This window comes from Dicentrarchus labrax, unplaced genomic scaffold (assembly GCF_905237075.1).
Source record: "Dicentrarchus labrax unplaced genomic scaffold, dlabrax2021, whole genome shotgun sequence".
NCBI lineage: Eukaryota > Metazoa > Chordata > Actinopteri > Moronidae > Dicentrarchus > Dicentrarchus labrax.
The window spans coordinates 33,703,898-33,724,584 of NW_026136720.1; the positions used below are offsets into that span (position 1 = coordinate 33,703,898).

Below are 20,687 nucleotides of genomic sequence, written 5' to 3' on the forward strand. Positions count from 1 at the left end.
AAATATTTATTTCTTTATGGAAAAAACTGAAGACAAATGTTTGATTTCAGAGTTACATTCTTTGTGTTTGTTGCTTTTCTCACAGACAGACAGACATACAGACAGACAGACTTCCTGCAGTGATTACCTTCGACCTCGCACAGTTGGAGCAACGTTGTATCTAAAAGTGTTTAAGCTTTGAGCTCAGGAACTTTAGACCGCAAATGTCACAAAACAACCTGAAACGCTTCATCGTGACTCATTAAACAGGAATAAAACTAATAAATGATCAAATGTGTCGAGACTGGATCAGTAAATTATATGACTGTGGAAAATGAACTCAACCCCCCAGTATTTATATCAATAATAAAAATAATAATAATAATAAATAGATTGTAGATTCCTTTACAACAAGAATTCCTTTATTGTTACGACATTAAAGGAATTTGAACTGTTTAAAGTGAAAATTGAGTTTTTGAAGACTGAAATCTGTTTTAATCTGTTTCTCCTTCTGGAGCTTTTCCAAACCAACAGGGAATCCCTGAACCTCCCCCTTTCTGCAGAGCTGGCAGCTCTCTCCCTCTTCTTCCTCCCTCCTCTTCCCGCCCCCCTCTGATGTTCTGCATTGCAGTGCCGGCCTCCTCCCCCCTCCTCTCTTCCTCCAGGTTGATCTCTGCAGCAGTGAACAAACAGCGGGGCGATCCTCTCAGACTGAGACTAAACACGCCTACACAGCCTCCTCCCTCCTCTTCCTCCACCCTCCTCTTCCTCCCTCCTCTGCACCTCTCTGTGTTCTTCTGATGCCACAGCGCCCTCTACAGAGCAGACAGACAGTTGGCTCATCAGGTTTAGATCAGTTATACAGAAATAACTAATAATAATAATAATAATAATAATAATAATAATAATTAAATAAAAAGGTTTAAACTCTATTTTAAATAAAGATCTGACAGATTTGAACAGCAGGAAAACTCACCTGCAATTTGTTTCAATAAAACATTCAAGACCTCCAGTTAGTGATGGACGATACTGATCATCTCTTTAAATGTGATTTTTCAAAATAAAGGTCGTTTTAAAACAAACTTTATTACATTTAAAGGCAGATCACATTACAGCTCATACAGACCATTAATACCACATGTATTACATCATTAAATAAATAAAAGTGTTTGCACACAAATTTCTTGTTTCATAATGAATGTCTGTCAATGTATGTATGCAAATCTGCACATTATTTAATACCCTTTGCATAATTAATAAAAAAAACCATAATAAATGTAATTAATGGGGGAAGTTTCATGCTGACACTATTTAGCTCATTTGTGTTGGGATGAGATTGGGACGATCTAAGGTACACAAAAAGTAAAAAGTTAAAACAACAAAGAGTTAATAGAACAAATGTCAGGAAGAACAAAACACTGAATGTGTCAGAAAGAAGAATATTAAGTCTGTTACAATGATAAAAATACAGACAGAGAATGTATCAGGAAAATCATCCATATCTGCAGTTATTGATTTACCTATAAAACACTGAGTCAGTTTACTCACCTATATTTCAAATACATAATATATAAAGTATATTGTAGAAAAAAGAGAAGAAATCTTAATTTATCGTACAGAACTTCTAAAAACACAAAGATGGATCAAATCCCCAAAAAGACAAAAAGTACAATTAAACAGATTTAAGAGAGAAAATCCTTCAACTGATCCATCGGGGCCTAAAGTAAAGCTTTGATTGGGTCCTGAGACTGAGCCCGAATCAAACCCAAACCATAAAAATAATTCAACTAGTTTAATACAAGCTAAAGCACATTGTTAATATAAGAGAATGCAAATTACTATCAAAACAAATAAATAAAGATACACTTATAGTTTTAATTGTCGTCTTATTCTTAAACTAAAATTAAATGTCTTTCCTTTTATCTCTCCTAGTGAACGTGGAATTATCCGACAATAAAACTCTGCTACAATACAATAATCAGACTTACATTTACAGCAGAGTGCTGTTATTATTGGATTGTTATTATTTTAATGTGAATGTTAAAAGTTATAGAAGTGTAATAAAAGTCATTATCTGTGAGATTACAGTAATTATTGCTGTTTACACTGATAACAACTGTATTTGGACAGTTTACCAATGTTTATACACTGATAAACAACATTTATTCAACTTCCATCATTATACAACATATCTGTCAGTTATTAAACAGTATTAAAGTTGAATTTGACAGTTTTTTGACATCTATTAAACAGTTAATATTTATGAAACTTGTAAATGTAATTTCACACTAATTGTTATGTAAATACTTTGTAATTTTATTCATATTTCAATTTGCTGGGAACTGTTGGGTCTCTGTAAATAATGTTATAAGGAGTTTGGTCTAGACCATAAAACTGAATTGAATTATAATTAAAATTTATTTAAAAAAAAACAGAAAATAGAAAGTTTTACAAAAAGAATCACAACTATAAATATATAAATATATTTTATGTTTGTTTTCCAAAAGCCTAAAAATGTCACAAACTAAGTTTAAACTGAAGTCTTGGTTTTGATGATAAAAGAGGTTAAACTCTTCCTTCACCCCCCCTCCCCCACAACGCTCAGCACAGGGCTCCATGGCAACAGGTTCATTCTGCTCCCTGATTGGCTGCGTGTGCTGGGATCATCCGTTGGCGTTTTGCAGTCAGAAGTGCTGAGTGGACCCTCCTTTTTAAAGCCCCCCCCCGCCCCCCGCCGTCAGGCCGGTTCATGGCCTCCTATTATTTAGCAGATTTGTTTTTGGCTGAAGCTTCTAGTGTGAGAGGAAGCGCTGCAGCGGGGGATCATATATGTGCCTCTGCAGGGACGCCGGGGGCATAACCTAACAAATGTGTGGGGTCAACTGGTAAGGACCGCCGTCTGTGTGTTCGTGTGCAGAGGTAGAGTACTGATAGGTTGCTGATGGAGAGCTCGGGGGTGGATCACATCGACCAGGACGCAGAGGTCCACTTTTAAACTCGATATAGGCGAGAACTCGATGCCTTTAAGGTCGCGGTTTGTAAAGTTTGAAATTTAGTGGCAGCTGTGAACATACACTCACCTGGATTATTACTAAGTTTTGGGATGAGCGGTTGTTTTCATGCTGAAGGGAGCGTCGGTGACGTTGCTGATGATGATCTGCCAGCTCGTTCGTCGTTAGGTGACTCAGATACTTAGAGTGAGCTCCTCTCACTGACTGCTGCTGCAGGCCGGACGCACCGGGATAATGTCAAAGTTACCAGCTTCCTCTGACTCGAAGGACGTCGGCGGCCGGTCAGTAACATAAAACAGTAAGGAGGTGGAAGGAGAGTGTGTGTAGGGAACAAAGTTTAGGGAACTTGATCAGACAAACAACAGGATGAGTTATGAAGGAGAAGGTAGGGTACCGCTGTTATCAGACGGATCCACAAAGAAAGGAACAGTAAGGAAAAACCACAAGTGTGAAAGTCGAGGTCAGCAAGACGCCAAAGAGACGATCCCAGATCCTTCAGTCGAGGCTGAGGAGGATTTAAAGATGGCGGCTGGTCCTCGCACAGAGGAGACTCAGTCAAAAGTGAAGATGCGGCTGAAAGCTCCAGGAGGAGACGTGCTGGAGTCGATCACATGAGGATAATGAAAGGGCTAAAGGGAGGGGGGGGGCTACACAAACAATGTCACCCTCGGTACATTTAACATCAACCCCCGCGGGCGACAACAATGGCGTCAGCAAGGCCCTTCCTCATCCACACGTTGCTAGATTTCTCTCTGGCTGGTTCCAGCTCCAACAGCACAAACAAACAATTGAGAGTTTTTTTTTTCCATCGCACTCAGCAGAGGTCACCACTCGTGTAAAGACACAAAGGTTGCGGCTGTTTGTCGAGAAGAGGCTTAAAAAACCACAAACGTTTGCTCCGGTGAGGAGAGCGCCAAGGTCCTGCGCCGCTTTCTGCTCCAGAGAGGACGTGACAGATGTCGTTTTGTCTCCATGTTCTCAGTTACTTTACTGAAGAACACCATCAGATAACGAAAACTACAGAAACACGCGGTAATAAACCAGATTTATGCTTTCATCCTTCAAACCTGTCTGTTAGGAGTTCGTAGTGTCTGAGACGTGTTTCTAATGATTATTGTCACTATCTATCAATCAATCAATCAGAAACCTGTGAAAAATGCCCGTCACAGCACCCTCGAGCTCAGTGTATGTCAGTGAGGAGAACCCTTCAGAACCTCGAACCATCGAATTTAATCTATTAATGTTTGTTGAAGCTCCAGAGTGAAACATTAATTAATATAATATCAATAAGTATGTTTTCATTAGTGTTTAATTTACTGAAAATAATCATTTTGTTACCTGAGAATGTTTTTATCTACAGAGGGAGCAGGTCCTCTTATGGAGGAGTCCGCCATGTTGAACCACCATGTTTCAACGGTCGCCCAGAACGGACAAACCAAACACTGGGGGAGGCGTACAGTTCATTTAAAACTAACTTTACACGTGTGAGGGGAAAAAGATCAATTCCTGCAAGATTTCGTATGTTTTACATTTTACAACTTTAAAAAATCTAATTGTCTCTTCGCTGTCGGAAGTATTGACTTCATTTCAAGCAGGGTAGCTATTGGCTGGTTGTCACTGCTGACATTAGCTGTTATACGTCATCTGTATAAACTCCAGTCGATGTTCACTGGGACCAGTTGCAGCACAGTGTTTTAGAAAAGCTTCAGTGACATAATCACAATCCCCCCAAAAAAGCTGCTAAATCCCGGAGCGACTGCAACTCCCTCGCTTCACCTTTCCCTTCCAGTGTTTGGTTTGTTCGTTCTGGGCTACTGTAGAAACATGGCGGTTCAACATGGCAGACTCCGCTGGAAGAGAACCCGCTCCCTCTGTAGATAACATAAACATACTTATTGATATTATATTAATTAATGTTTCACTCTGGAGGTTTAACAAATATTTTAAGCGTTTATGTTTTGTTCGCTTTTAGTTGACACGAGATGTTTAATGACAACACCTTGAGCTTGAGGATGCTGTGAAGGGCATTTTTCACAGGTTACTGATTGATTGATTGATTGATTGATTATAAGTGAAATAATCATTAGTTGCAGCCTCTTCTCATGATTATTACACAGCTGCAAAATCCCAGAAATACGTCTCAGAACGCTACGAGCTCTTTCCGTCGTCGTCCATCTTATGAAAGCATGAATCTGGTTTATTACAGCATGTTTCTGTAGTTTTCATTATCTGATGTTGTTCAGTAGAGTAACTGAAAATATGGAGACAAAAAGACATCTGAAGTTGAGGCAGACTGTGAACCTTCTGTTGGTTTGTTAGGAAAGTAAATCTCTGCAGAGAAAACAACCTCCCGTTAATGAAAACTGTATTTTGTGACGCGTTCTTACGTAAGCATGAACTAACTGATTTCAGCCAATATTGGGTCAATCAATCTTCAATCAACAACTAAAAGAGTTTTTATGTTATCAGGTTGCTGTGTAGAAAGTGTTGAGATTATAATATAAATCTTACCATCAGTTAACATGCTTAGCAACATTAGCTAATTAGCACTAAACAAAGTCCAGCTGAGGATGATGGGATGTAAAGTTGTTACAATTCATCCTGAAGGGAACATGAAGCACATCAGGAACATATAATAATAATAATATAATGTGATATAATCCCAACTGGCAGACTATGAGAGAAAACTGGTATTTGTATTGGTTGTATTTGTTACAACATGATCAATACAAATTAGTAGTCAGACTGTAACGTTAACTTTATTAATCCAATCCATTATCAAAATCATGTTTAAAACATTTTAAGGACTAAAGTTCAGATTATTGGATGTTAGACTTTCTGCAGACAGCCTGGACAGACCGGTCAATAATCCCACTGATTGATTGGCTGAGAGCTCCAGTGTGTAACACTGAGGGGGATCTATTGTCAGGAATGTAATATAATATTCACAGGTTTGTTTTCATTCGTGTAAAATCAGCTGAATATAAGAACCGTTGTGTCTTCGTTACCTGAACATGTTTCTATCTAGAGAAGGAGCGAGAACCGCAAACCAAACTCTGGCTTTAGATAGGGAGGTTTTTTTGCACATTTCGTGGCCACCGTAGTTTCTCCTACACGCTTTAAAGGGGAGGGCGAGACGAGCTGGTTGCAATCTCCTACTGGTTTGTGTTTTTGGAAGTATACAGTGTGGTTCTGAAGTAGAATTTGTGCATCCCTGTTTGTGGCAGCGGTGAGTGACAGTATTTAAACAAAGTAGAGTGTCCAGGCTTTAACTGACCTCTGCTGTTCCTCCAGGTTTCCCAAGGGGACGCTACTGAGAAGCTGGCTCACCAAGTCGCGGCCCAGGTTGCTGCTGCTGATCGCAGGGTTGAAGAGGCCTCAGGTGACCCTCATGAGGAGGAAAAGGATGAAGCGCACAAAAGTAGCAAAGGCCACGTAAGCGGTAAATATGGCTTATGTTGCATGGAGGAATGCTGAACCCCACCATCAGCAAGTAACACTGGACGGGTTAGCAAGGAGGAAAACAGTTAACGAAGCAGGTCACAAAACACACAAAATATCAGACAAACTGCAGGTTAATATCAGGTAATGATAGAAGTATTAACGGGGTGACGCTGAGACTCAACAGGTTTCGCTAGAATAAAGAAAACATTGTCTTACATCGTTACAATTGAGTAGCTAACGATCGAACAGTCTAATGTTGAAGCTAACCCGAAATTCCCGCTGTGCTCGGCGTTACGTTTTGGCTCTGTGATCTGTGCGTCTTCAGTTCCAATTACATCCCTACTGCAAAGCTTTTTAAATAAAGTTGCTTGTTTTCTAATGCAGACAAATTGATGTAGCAAAATGGTTAGCTATACACCTTAACTCGGTACCATTGCATCATAAACAGTTTCTAATAATGCATATTAATATCATAATTGCAGAAGCTAACGTTAGACAATTAAGAAGGTTCACTGGTTTCAACAGGGTTTCGTGTTCAGCTTGTGGTTGTTGATCAGAGAATCTGTTTCCATCAGTGTACTTTGCAGCCAAAGGACTCACAAACACAGAGAACGACACATTTTTTGTGTTTTTGTTCTGAAAATAAAAATTATTTTTCATTTGATGAGCTTGATGAAGTTTCTGTAAGTCGCTGCAACAAACGACTTTAGGACAAAAGAATCAACACAAAATCAAGAAATCAGATTTGCATTAAAAAAACCAGAAAGGGGTCGTTTTCTGTTTCTGACGTTGGCAGGGTACACTGACCTTCCTCCTCGTCTTTGTCTGTGTCCTTGTTTTAAATGAATCTGTCGGTTTGAGGAGTCACACTTTAACGTGGTCCATAAAAACGTTCACTGTCTTCCAGAACCTGCAGTCGGATGCCCCACTTCACCTGAGTCCTCAACGAAGACCATCTGCTTGTCAGATATGGAAGACCAGGAAGACCCGTGCGTTGGATCTTTGCCCCAGCGACAAACTAAAACCCAGGAACCACAAACCCGAGCGAAGCCAGAGGACGAACCACAGAGACTGAGACCTCCAGACTAATCTCGATTACGCCAAGACCTGGACTACCACCGGCTTCACCCACTTTCTCCAAATACACACACATGTTGGTTTTTGGCTCATTGGACTGTAAGAACTGTTGGTAGCAGCTGTTCCTGTGCTCTCGGTACAGAATCTTTCAGGGCTCCAGGTCCAGGTCTCTGAGGCTCAGAAGAATCCAAAACCAGCTGCTGATTAAACCCTGATGGGACGCCGACCGCCGCCACACTTACTCTGTCAGAGTAACAAAGCTTCACACGAAACCAAGAAGCCGCCGTTGGTAGCCGAGCCCTGCAGGACGTCTTTAATTGACTCAACGAGACGCAGACTGGAGCTTCTCAGTTTTCTATTTTTCATAACAAAAACATTTGTCTTTGTCTGTACGTGACCACAGCGGCTCTAACGCTGCAGCGTCTGGAGAAATCAGCTTCATGTGTCACACTGACGATGTTTGTCTGCTAATAAGTTTCTGCTGCTCGTTCGAACAGCAGCTGAAAACATTATTTCACTGAAAGCTGAGGACTCGTCTAAGGAGGAGAAATATGAGCAGATCTCAGGCTGACGGTTCGATTTATCTGAACCAGCATGTGAAAGAGATTAAATAAAACCATGGATAGATCTGCAATTGTATTTAATAAAGTTACCTCACTTTAGCAAGCTAACTAACTGGAACAACTCTTCTGTTGTTCATGTGACAGTAATTAAGTGCCGATGGCTCCGCCAAATGAAATCTGGCCATCTGTATGAAGGAAAGAAATAAAAATATATTCTGTATATTTATATTTATTCCATTAAATGCACCAATATTGATGTATGATGTCGATCAACCAGTAGGAGCCACCCCTCATTTGTATAATGAAGCAGAAATGTTTAATAAAATTATTTATTTGAAATAAATTAAACGATTTTTTGGGGGGTTGCAAAGGGAAAACTGATACAGAAATAAATACACTCATAAATCAAATTTAAAAAAGAAAATGTAAAATTAAATGGAAATGGAAATAAATACTAGCGCAAATTAATTATATTTAATTACCTATATTTAATTCGTATATTATTTTTGGTGCATTTAATGGTATAGTTATTTATTGGGTAATTTTTCTATTTTTTTGTTTGATTTTGGCGGTTTCGGTCCTCCATACTCTGGGCCATGAGGATGTCAGTCTTCTCACCAACGGTTTGAAATTTCTCCAGATTCTCGCACTTTGAGGCGTTTGTGTGGCAGCTCGTCGTGGCGGCTGTACAGCAGTCGTACGGCGGTCATACAGTGGTCGTACGGCGGTTGTACGGCGGTCATACAGTGACCACTTTGCTGTGATGGATTCACTTAAAAACCAATTTAACAAACGCATCCCAAATGTTGAAAGCTGAATCTAACATGGTAACACTTTATATTAAGTTCTCCACTTCCTGTAGTTTTTATTGCCATTGTCATTCAACGTTGGAAAAAGGACCAAAATTAAAGGATTTAAACTGATGAATCTGACATCCATCGAGGAAACCTGATCTTGTTAACCATATCGACTTGCTGTAAAAAGTGATATCACAGAAATAAACTACTGACTTAATATAAAGTGTCACCGAATATTTGTATTGATTATCAGGATGGTTAAAATGAAATGACTTTACTTTGTTTCGTTCTGGGAACTTGTTTAGAAAATGTGCTGCTAACGCTACTGACTCCATTTCACTGCTCCGCTCTGCCAGATTATCTCCATTATAACATAAACACAAATATAACGTAAAGCTAAAGTGGTGGTTAGCTGTATACTGTATATTGACAACATGCTACGATGTTATCTGGCAGGCGAATTCATTTTATCAGACTTTTGTACATTTGTATTTCGGTACCACATTTGTTGGCTAATGCTAAGCTAAACAGGGTTGTCACAATAAAATCCAGTTTAAAGGTCCGAAAAAAAAATTAACTTTAACTAAACTGTTGTTAATAGTGACATCAGTGGCCGTTCATTGAACTACAGTCGGCGTCCTTAGCTTAGCTACAGTTAGCTAGCTGGATGCTCTTGCCCTTGCTATCGTTAGCTTTGTACTGTTAGCATAATTTATTGTTGGCTAAACCGTCAGAATAACTAAACTTTGATGCTCTAGCAAGTTAGCAGTTTCAGTTTACAACTGAAATGAAACTGAATATTACTACAACGTTTACTGAAGGTCGCGTGGAGCAGCCATCTTGGATTTAGAGGTCGGGGTTAGTGAGGTTCGACTTCAGGAGCGTTTGCTAGTAATAATGTTAGCGAGCTAGCTGCAACCCAGTAGCAAGCTAAAAGCACAATCAGACAATATGTTCCACTAGCTTAGCATTAATGTTAGCTTTGACTTTGGACTCTGTGTTGGACTCTGTGTTGGACTCTGTGTTGTGGACTCTGTGTTGGACTCTGTGTTGTGGACTCTGTGTTGGACTCTGTGTTGTGGACTCTGTGTTGGACTCTGTGTTGTGGACTCTGTGTTGGACTCTGTGTTGTGGACTCTGTGTTGGACTCTGTGTTGTGGACTCTGTGTTGGACTCTGTGTTGTGGACTCTGTGTTGGACTCTGTGTTGTGGACTCTGTGTTGGACTCTGTGTTGTGGACTCTGTGTTGGACTCTGTGTTGTGGACTCTGTGTTGGACTCTGTGTTGTGGACTCTGTGTTGTGGACTCTGTGTTGTGGACTCTGTGTTGTGGACTCTGTGTTGTGGACTCTGTGTTGTGGACTCTGTGTTGGACTCTGTGTTGTGGACTCTGTGTTGGACTCTGTGTTGTGGACTCTGTGTTGGACTCTGTGTTGTGGACTCTGTGTTGGACTCTGTGTTGTGGACTCTGTGTTGTGGACTCTGTGTTGTGGACTCTGTGTTGGACTCTGTGTTGTGGACTCTGTGTTGGACTCTGTGTTGTGGACTCTGTGTTGGACTCTGTGTTGTGGACTCTGTGTTGGACTCTGTGTTGTGGACTCTGTGTTGTGGACTCTGTGTTGTGGACTCTGTGTTGTGGACTCTGTGTTGTGGACTCTGTGTTGTGGACTCTGTGTTGGACTCTGTGTTGTGGACTCTGTGTTGTGGACTCTGTGTTGTGGACTCTGTGTTGTGGACTCTGTGTTGGACTCTGTGTTGTGGACTCTGTGTTGGACTCTGTGTTGTGGACTCTGTGTTGGACTCTGTGTTGCCCACTGTTGGCACTCGGGAGCATAAAGGTCACAACCTTTGACCCTCATCCTACATAGAGACACATAGAGATCAGTCCACAGACAGCAGAGGGACAAAGCTCCACTACAACCTGTTCACTCTCTGCTGATCAATAATCTGATCAATAATCTGATCAATAATCTGATTATTATAGAGACACAACAGGATTCAGAACCTTTACATTATAGAATTTGTGGTGCCAGCTAGCAGTTAGCAGTTAGCATTAAGATGGTTTGGTCTTATTATTCGTACACAATTTAACGTTTTACAGACGTAGAAGAAGACAGAACCAGTTCCAGAGTTGGACAGATTTTTCCAGCTTTCAACCGATAATGAATTCTATATAAACAATAAAATAAAATAAAAAGTGGCAGCCCTTTAGCTAACCAAAGGTAGGTAGCTCACTAGCCAAAGCTAGCGCTACAGCTAATAACTAGCGCTATAGCTAACGAGATGTGGAGGACGTGAATGAGGGTTTTTTTCTTGGTGATGAATAAATGTACGATAAACTGTTGAGACGTGTTTACGATAACGCTCTCGGCCACTCTGCTTCTGCTTTACCTGTTGAGGTGATTGATTGTGATGAAACTGATAAATAAAAGTGGCTAGCTGTATATAGCTTAGCATCTCAGCATGTCATGACTTGGTGAAATGTTTTGGTTATCAGAGATCGGCAGATTGCGACTCTTTATATTTTAGTTTTAAATGCAGTCGAATGTAGAAAGTTTGATGATGTATTTGGATTAAATCTGTTTAAGGTCTGACTGGTTGCGTTTAGTAGAACCGATTATATTCAACTCTTAAAACTCTTTTACAAAATCATCATTTTATCCTTTTTTCCTTAAACCAACAACAAACGTTGCCACTAGCGACAGCGCTAACAGACTGAGGCTAAAGCTAACAGACTGAAGCTAAAGCTAACAGACGGAGGCTAATGCTAACAGACTGAGGCTAAAGCTAAAGCTAACAGACTGAAGCTAACGCTAACAGACTGAAGCTAACGCTAACAAACTGAAGCTAACGCTAACAGAATGAAGCTAACGCTAACAGACTGAAGCTAAAGCTAACAGACTGAAGCTAACAGACTGAAGCTAAAGCTAACAGACTGAAGCTAACGCTAACAAACTGAAGCTAACGCTAACAAACTGAAGCTAACGCTAACAAACTGAAGCTAACGCTAACAGAATGAAGCTTACGCTAACAGACTGAAGCTAAAGCTAACAGACTGAAGCTAACGCTAACAGAATGAAGCTAAAGCTAACAGACTGAAGCTAACAGACTGAAGATAAAGCTAACAGACTGAAGCTAACGCTAACAGACTGAAGCTAATGCTAACAAACTGAAGCTAACGCTAACAGAATGAAGCTAACACTAACAGACTGAAGCTAAAGCTAACAGACCGAAGCTAAAGCTAACAGACTGAAGCTAACGCTAACAGACTGAAGCTAAAGCTAACAGACTGAAGCTAACAGACTGAAGCTAACAGACTGAAGCTAACGCTAACAGACTGAAGCTAACGCTAACAGAAGAATTAGACATTTACTGAATAAATTCAGAAAAATCTGAAATCTGTTTATTTAAGGTCTTCTGGCAGAAATTAAATCTCACAATTGTATAAATTAACTTCTTTGTTTACATCATTAATATTTATATTATTATATATATTATAATATTATATAATTTATAATATAATATTTACAGTTTTGCACATGAAGATTCTTCAGAAATTAAAGTTCTTGGAGCCTCCGTCGTCTGAGTCTCTCAGTTTCTGCTGAAGGTTTCTGTATCGCAGCAGCTCCTGCTCCGAAACCGACGGCCGGAAGTTTTCTAACGCTGCGGAGAAATCCTCAGCGGAGATCAGGACGGGGGAGTCCTCCGAGTCCAGCCCTGACGGGGGAGGGGGGGAGGAAATAAAGTGAGCTACTTAAATGAACTTTAAAGCTTCTGGCTCCACCGTCACACTTCCTGTTTTCTCACCGGCGTCTATGAGAGCGATCTTCCTCTTGATGGCGGCCGTCATGGCGTCTGAACAGAGAGCGTACAGGTCGGCGCCGGTCAGGTGAGCGGGGCAGCGGTCCACCACCTCCCGCAGGTCCACGGCGGAGTCCAGCTGGAACCTGGAGCCAAGATTGATTCACAGTTTACAGTTTACACACAATAACTCTCCTCTATGGAAGCCCAGGTCTGCCAAAACAGTAAAAACATGAGATAAAAACGTAATACCGTAAAACTTCCAATAAAAGCAGGGTCCCTAACAGACGCAGGTCTCTTTTTAAAGCCTGGTGTGGCTACACGTTTTGACAAATAAACGCAGGTCTCCAATAGAGGCCTGGTCTGGATTTTAATGTATAAAACCTCTTAAAACCCACCGGGTCGCCTGCTTGAGCGAGTTTTAAGTCGTTTTGATCTCCTACACAAATACAAATGTTTCAACTTTTGTTAATATGTACATAATGAACATCATTAGATCAGTTATAGATTCTCCACAATTCAATCGTTCACTATATTTTACAAAAACTATCAACAACAAAAGTAAAATGTTAATTTATTCTGAATTACCGGTAACACAGTAAACAAGAGAGACGGAAAAAAACCTCTGAAGCATCATAATCATCATGTTAGTTGTCAAATTTGCTGAACAAACCTCAAGAGAAGCAGCAGTTAGTTTAGTTTAGTTTAGTGCTAAAGAAATTAAAGGCCTGTCCCAAATAGAGGCCTGTCCCCAATAAAGGCAGGGGGAGTTCAGTGATTAAGGCAAATAAACGCCCGGGCTATTATTAGAAGTTTTACGGTAAATAATAACTATAAAATACAAAGTGACTTTTTATCTCATAACTTTGAGTTACCATGGTGATATTTTTATTATAAAAGGTTTCATTGTATTTAATGTTAGTGGCATTAATGGGCTTCCGTATGGTTACAGTCACACTGGAGGAAAGATGTGACTCAGAAGACATGTTAAAATACATTTAAATAATTAAATTAATATCAGATGTTTGGAAAAAGAGTCAGAATAATATAAAAGAATAAGATTTGTTCAGTGTTGGAGGCTTCATATCCTGAGGGCCAGTAGGGGGAGCTGTTCTTACTTCCTGAGGATGGCCTGGAGGACCTGCAGCTGAGAGACCCGGTCCTCGTTGATTCCAACGTAGACCAGTTTATCAAACCTGAGGACACACAGACAGTTTCACAGCCGTCAGACCCAGACTGACCTGAAAGGGGCATCAGCGTTATAATCACAGAGGACAAATGATGGATCAATAATGATACAGAAAGAGTAAATATCAGAAACTCACCGAAGACGTTTATCTAAACTCTAAGATATTTACTATTTAATAGATTAAATCCAACTTTAATAGTGTTAATATATTTCTAACATGATATAAAATCTGTGACATTAACAGTAAAAAGTATTAGTTGTGTAACTTTAATGTATTAGTTAGTTAACAGACAGATATGTTGTATAATGATGGAAGTTGAATAAATGTTGTTTATCAGTGTATAAGGTAAACTGTCCAAATACAGTTGTTATCAGTGTAAACAGCAATAATTACTGTAATCTCACAGATAATGACTTTTATTACACTTCTATAACTTTTAACATTCACATTAAAATAATAACAATCCAATAATAACAGCACTCTGCTGGAAATGTAAGTCTGATTATTGTATTATAGCATATGTGTGTGTGTCCTCTGACCTGCCGGGCCTCAGCAGTGATTGGTCCAGCAGGTCCGGACGGTTTGTGGCTCCGATCACAAAAACCCCGACAGACGAGTGCAGAGCGTCGAGCTCAGCCAGCAGCTGAGACACGACCCTGTCCGACAGATTCAATCAGACTTTATTGTACCGACGGTACCAACGGTACCGACAGTACCAACAGTACCGGTCCGGTTTCAGGAGTACCAGTCCTGCAGGTAGACACTCACCTGTCCATCACCCCCCCAGAGTCTCCACTGCGCCCCCTGCTGGGAGCCAGAGAGTCCAGCTCATCGAAGAAGACGACGCAGGGAGCTGCTGAACGCGCTCTGCTGAACACTGAACATCCACAAACACAGTCTGATCAGAGACCAATCAATCAATATGGGATCAATACAGTGAGTCTGATCAGAGACCAATCAATCAATATGGGATCAATACAGTGAGTCTGATCAGAGACCAATCAATCTATATGGGATCAATACAGTGAGTCTGATCAGAGACCAATCAATCTATATGGGATCAATACAGTGAGTCTGATCAGAGACCAATCAATCAATATGGGATCAATACAGTGAGTCTGATCAGAGACCAATCAATCAATATGGGATCAATACAGTGAGTCTGATCAGGGACCAATCAATCTATATGGGATCAATACTGAACAATACTGACTGTTACAAACCTTCTCTGATGTTCTCCTCACTCTGACCAACGTACATGTTGATGAGCTCTGGACCTTTAACACTGAGACAGATGATCAATATAATAATAGATAAATCAATCAATCAATCAATCAATATATCAATCAATCAATTAATCAGTGAATGGCACCATACACATCACTGAGGAAGAGGAGGGTGTCCCTACCTGAGGAAGAGGAAGAGGAAGGTGTCCCTACCTGAGGAAGAGGAAGGTGTCCCTACCTGAGGAAGAGGAAGAGGAAGGTGTCCCTACCTGAGGAAGAGGAAGAGGAAGGTGTCCCTACCTGAGGAAGAGGAAGAGGAAGGTGTCCCTACCTGAGGAAGAGGAAGGTGTCCCTACCTGAGGAAGAGGAAGAGGAAGGTGTCCCTACCTGAGGAAGGTCATGGAGCACTCAGTAGCCACAGCTTTAGCCAGCAGGGTCTTTCCTGTCCCTGGTGGTCCGTAGAGCAGGACTCCGGTCCGGTTCAGACCCAGAACCAGGAGCTCTGGACGTTGCAGAGGAAGCTGAACAGTGTCCAGAATCTCTTTCTTCACCTGCTGCAGACCTCCGACGTCGTCCCAGCGGACATCAGGAACCTGCTCGCACACAGACATAGTTACCATGGTTACACACACCAGAACATGAACTTCACAGGGTTGCTGTGCTGGACCGGGTCTGATCACCTTGGGGGCTCCGATGGCCTTGGACTGGGCGTCCTGCAGGGTCTCCAGGGCGGTAGTGAAGTCCTGGTTCAGGATGGTCACTCCACTGGAGCACAGGTCCTCCTCCTGCCGGCCACCACTGCAGACACATCAGAACCAGGTTCTTAAAAACCTTTATTCTCCACCCAGATAAACCAGATTCTGCTCTGACCCGGATCCTGTCTGGAAGAGCAGAACCAGGATGTACGAAGCTAAATCGGTCTCACCAGGTCCGAATCAGCCTCCTGCAGGCGGATCGACCAGCCTGGACCAGCAGAGCACTCAGATCCCCCAACACGAACCCCTGAGGAAGAGGAGGAAGAGTCATTAGTGATCAGATCCTGGTCTGTGCCGGTCTGTGCCGGTCTGTTTGAACCGTGTCGTACCGCGGTGAGCTTGGAGAGTCTCTCCAGGTTGACGTCCCTCCCCAGGTGAAGGTCTCGGCTCAGGTTGACCAGCATAGAGCGGCGCTGCTCCTCAGTGGGACTCTCTAACGCCACCTGGTGGAGAAACGCCGCCACGACGCCTGCCGACAGATCCCGAGGCCTGCAGACCGTCGCCACGACGACCACGCTGAAGCACAAAGACAGCAGCTCACTGAGCACACAGACATAAAAGGAGCGTGTATGTTTACTGTAAGCAGTTTAGAGGTGGTCAGTGACCTGCGGGGGGCGGCGCTGAGCAGCTGGCAGAGCGCAGCGGTGACCCGGCCGTCCTCCTCGCCGCCACCTCGAGGTCGGAGCAGGAGCTGAAGGTTCCTGAGCAGCAGGACGCACGGCTGGAGGGCGCCGGCCCGTTGAAATATCGAGGACAGCTTCACCTCGGAGGCTGCAGGAGAGTCAGCACACACACTCACACAGTCCACCTACACACACACACACACACACACACAGTGATCTGAAGTTAACCTCAGAAGAAGAAGAAGAAGAAGAAGAAGAAGAAGAGGTGTGTGCGTGCGTCGTACCTTCACCAGGTGGAGATTCAGTCTGCGACTCGCCGCGCTCGCCGCCGTCACTTTCCCGCTTCCTGCGGGGCCGTGAAGGAGGACGGTGCAACCAGACAGACAGCTGCTACAAACAAGACAAAACACTGACATCACTGATCACCTGAGGTCCCATAATGCATCACTGCGTTCAGCTGAGTTACCTGTGCTGCAGGTGTGGGAGGATGATGCTGCTCAGCTGGTCCACGGTTCTGTTGAGGCCCGGAGGAGAAAGAGAGCTCCACAGAGACGCTGCGTCCACAGAGCAACACGGGACGGCGCTGTTAGTGGACGGTCGCTGAGGAGACAGACAGACACACAGACAGACAGACAGACAGACAATCAGAGAGACAGAGAAAACAGGTTTAGATGGATTTTAATCTGTTTCCAGGTGTTTCCAAAACACATGGAATCACCTGTCTGACGTTTTCTTTATATTGATGTTGGTGGAATAAATAACAGACTAATAGTAAATCATGTGTAGATTTGTTTAAATACTAATAAACTTTAATGAATCAGTCACTGAACTCATCCTGCCAACAGGCCTCTATATGAGACCCCGGGCCTCTATATGAGACCCCGGGCCTCTATATGAGACCCGTTGCAGCAGGAGGAGTAAAGGTCACCATGTAGAGGGAGGTGTGCAGTCTGTCGGCCAGGTGAGCTCCTCCCTCTTCTTCCTCTTCTTCCTCTACTTCTGGTTGTCTCTGCGCTGACGGACAGACCTTCTGCACTCTGAAGAACAGCACCGGACACCTGACGGGTCAAAGGTCACACAGCTGCCGTCACTCAGAACCCAACAGGAAGTAGGAACAGGAAGTAGGAACAGGATCCTCTCTGCTGCTCACCTGTTGATTCCCTCCGAGCTGTTCTCCAGAAGGTCCGGATGGTTCTCCACAGGAACCGTCAGGATGTCTCCCAGTGAAACCAGTCTGCACACACACAGAGACCAACTGGTTCAACACCTTCACAAACATCTACCATCATGTGAACATGCTAACATTTAGTCACTACAGGATGCGAGTAGTTCTTCCCGCCGCCGTCAGCTGACCTTGGCGTGCTGAAGTGTTCGGACAGCAGGTCGTCGTAGCAGCTGAGGTTGTTGTACAGCGGAGACGCGACCGGCTGGATGTGAAGCTCGCTGGCGAACGGCGGAGAAGCAGAGCGACAGAAACTGTCGGAGCGAGGCCCGCCGGGCGCCGGAGGAGACGGTTTCCACCTCTGAGACAAAAACAGATAATGACGAGGACAACTATCAATCAATCAATAACTATTGTATTTTACACCCGGTCCCGTATTAATCTGTGTGGATCAGACAGAAATGCTACGTGTTAAACTAATCTAGCATATAGCATTTCTAAGTAAATAACTTTATTGTGAAATTCAGTAAATGAGCTACTTCCAACATATCTTATATAAACGTCTAATCCTACGATCTATATAATCTAATAGTTTTTAGACCAACTCGTTCTGTAAATAGAATATTTTGCTAGTTAAGGCGAGCAGGAAGTTGGCCGAGGCTCGCTCAACTCTGATTGGAGCACAGAGCAGAAAGGGGCGGGGCTTATGACGGTAAAACGCTGACCTTCATCCTCAGCGTGCAGCTCCTCTCAGGGAGCTCGTCTCCGTCGGTCATGTTGAACCACAGAGTCGGCGACACGAGTCCGAGCTCATTGCGGTTCTGCAGGTCTGGACTCTGAGTGAAGTCCAGCACCAGCACCGAGACCAGCCGCTCTCTGGGATCCGGTCTGGAGGCTCCGCCCGGCCGCCACAGCCTCACCCACTCCCGGTTGAACAGCCCGAGCCTGAGGAGCAGCTGTTTGCTCACAAACACGCAGCCGTCCGCGTCCACGGCGCCGCCTGGCTGACCCCCGAGCCACTGCCGAGGGTCTCCGACCTGGACCTCCAGCCGGCCCTCCAGAGCCTGCAGGACGCCGGAGAACCCCGAGCCCAGAGAGTTCCTGTTGTCCAGGAGAGACCGCCCCCCTCCGAGGCCGTCGGCGTAATGAGCGAAGTCCGACACGCACAGTCTGAGCGGTCTGCAGGGCGGGGCCGGTCCCGGGGGGTCCGTCGGGTCGCAGCAGTCCGTCAGAACCAGAGACGTGTCTGCAGTGATCCGGCCCTGAGTCACAGGACTGCAGTCCAGAACCAGGAGCTCCAACTGCTGGAGGACGTCACACAGGAAGTCAGCTACAGGGATCAATTATCTGAGCCAATAATCAGCATCACATTATCAATCAATCAATCAATAAATAATGCAGCGCTCTGATTGGTTACAGGTCCTCAGATCTTATAATTAAAAAAACTCCTTAAAACCTGATTATTGATCAAACACCTGCTGCCAATGTTCACAATATTAACTAATTAATGAAAATCCAACAACATCGATGTTAACTTGTTATTATTATTATTATTGTTATTATTATTATTATTAGTATTATTGTTGTTGTTGTTGTTGTTATTGTTGTTGATGTTGTTGTTATTGTTGTTGTTGTTATTATTATTAGTATTATTATTATTATTATTGTTGTTGTTGTTATTGATGTTGTTGTTATTGTTGTTATTATTGTTGTTGTTATTGATGTTGTTGTTATTGTTGTTATTATTGTTGTTGTTGTTATTGTTGTTATTATTGTTGTTGTTGTTGTGTATTAAAGTAAAAACACTGTATAATGCTGCTTATTCTGTGTTTTAAATTGCACAGTGAATGTATATTATCGGTATCGATTACTGATCATCAGTGATTCGGACTCACCTGCCCCGGGTCCTCTCCCAGCAGCGGGTGTCGGGGCAGCAGCAGCGGGTCTCCCTGCCGGGCCAGCAGCCACTGTCCCGGGCGGCAGAGCTCCAGCAGCCCGCCGGTGAACCGCTCTCCTGCGGCCCAGCGGAGGCTCTGCCTGCTGCGGGCTCCCAGCACCACTCGGTCCAGGCTGACCGGCTCCAGAGCCCGGACGGTGCCGGTGCTGCCGACCCGCTGCAGCCCGCGGAGGCGCATGAAGAGGCGGCTGGCGAACAGCCGGACCCGGCCGGGGGAGGCTGGTCCTCCGCAGCCCGCAGTCTCCTCCTCGGTGGTCGGGTGGACCCGCAGTAAGATGCCCGGACTCTCGGCACCGTGCGGCCGCTGCGGGCTGAGGACGACGGTCGGTGGGTCGGTGTCATTGTGGAAGACTGAACCCAGATCAGATTTTAATATGAGGACATCCAGAGGACTCAGCTGCGGCGGGAAACTCTCCAAACAGCACAACTCTACCTGCGCCGACATCTTGGACCTGCGTCATCGGCGCTGCTTCTTCATGGTTTCCGGCTCGTGGTCGCCTCGTGTCCGCCACCTGCTGGCCGGCCGGTGGAACTGCAGCCGTATAGTGTACAACGTATAACATCTTTAATTAAATTAAATAATAATTAATTAATTGGCAGAAAACTTGGATGTTCTGGGAGAAAAAAATTTTATTATAAAGTTTCCTTTAAAATCTTTATTGAATATATCCAGAAAAAATAAATATAATTTTAAAGGTTTCTATGCCTTTATTTTGGTAGGTCAGGTGAAGATTAAATGTTACTTGGACCAGTAATTCAGTTTCATGATATTTTTATATGTTTTGAAGGGAATGAAAGTATAGATATATCTATATCTATATATTTATAAGTATGCAGTTAATTTTATTGTTAAATTCCACCTTCATAAGAAGAGATGGACGGAGAACAAAACCAAATTTGAATTTTAACTAAGAATAAGAAGGCAATTAAAACTTTGAGTCTGATTTCTACAGACTCATGAAACATTACTGACACTTTCTGTTCAATACAATTAAAAAAAGGAACTTAAGTTGAAGGTTTCTGACTGAGTTCAGTTCTTCAGAGGTTGAAACCTTTGACCTTCTGCTGATGTTCAGTCTTTAAAAGTGGATAACGTACATTAA

At 43.1% G+C, this 20,687-nt stretch overlaps 1 protein-coding gene across 3 annotated transcripts; it reads right to left on the reverse strand.

Moving 5' to 3' along the window:
• Window positions 1-12,251: 12,251 nt before the first annotated feature.
• pex6 (peroxisomal biogenesis factor 6) lies at window positions 12,252-20,068 on the reverse strand. 3 transcript variants are annotated; one of them, XM_051381268.1, is made up of 18 exons: window positions 19,523-20,068; window positions 18,353-18,928; window positions 17,819-17,988; window positions 17,616-17,699; window positions 17,394-17,523; window positions 16,932-17,065; window positions 16,750-16,855; window positions 16,448-16,650; window positions 16,172-16,358; window positions 16,013-16,089; window positions 15,768-15,885; window positions 15,475-15,680; window positions 15,085-15,146; window positions 14,630-14,738; window positions 14,401-14,517; window positions 13,790-13,867; window positions 12,678-12,817; window positions 12,252-12,587 (listed from the first exon to the last, which is right to left on the reverse strand). In XM_051381268.1, the coding sequence occupies exons 1-18, from the start codon at window positions 20,027-20,029 to the stop codon at window positions 12,421-12,423; spliced, it is 3,171 nt and encodes a 1,056-aa protein (XP_051237228.1). In that variant the 5' UTR covers window positions 20,030-20,068; the 3' UTR covers window positions 12,252-12,420. The 3 variants fall into 3 exon arrangements, with proteins under 3 accessions (XP_051237228.1, XP_051237227.1, XP_051237225.1); XM_051381267.1 differs by having other exon boundaries at window positions 16,750-16,852; window positions 18,353-18,931; XM_051381265.1 differs by having other exon boundaries at window positions 18,353-18,931.
• Window positions 20,069-20,687: the final 619 nt, after the last annotated feature.

Coding starts and splice junctions, on each gene's coding strand:
- pex6 (XM_051381265.1), bottom strand. CDS start 20,029: ATGTCGGCGCAGGTAGAGTTGTGCTGTTTGGAGAGTTTCCCGCCGCAG. Junction 16,090..16,171: donor GACTCTCCAAGCTCACCGCG/GTACGACACGGT, acceptor CCTCTTCCTCAG/GGGTTCGTGTTGGGGGATCT. Junction 14,739..15,084: donor TGAGGAGAACATCAGAGAAG/GTTTGTAACAGT, acceptor GTGGATGTTCAG/TGTTCAGCAGAGCGCGTTCA.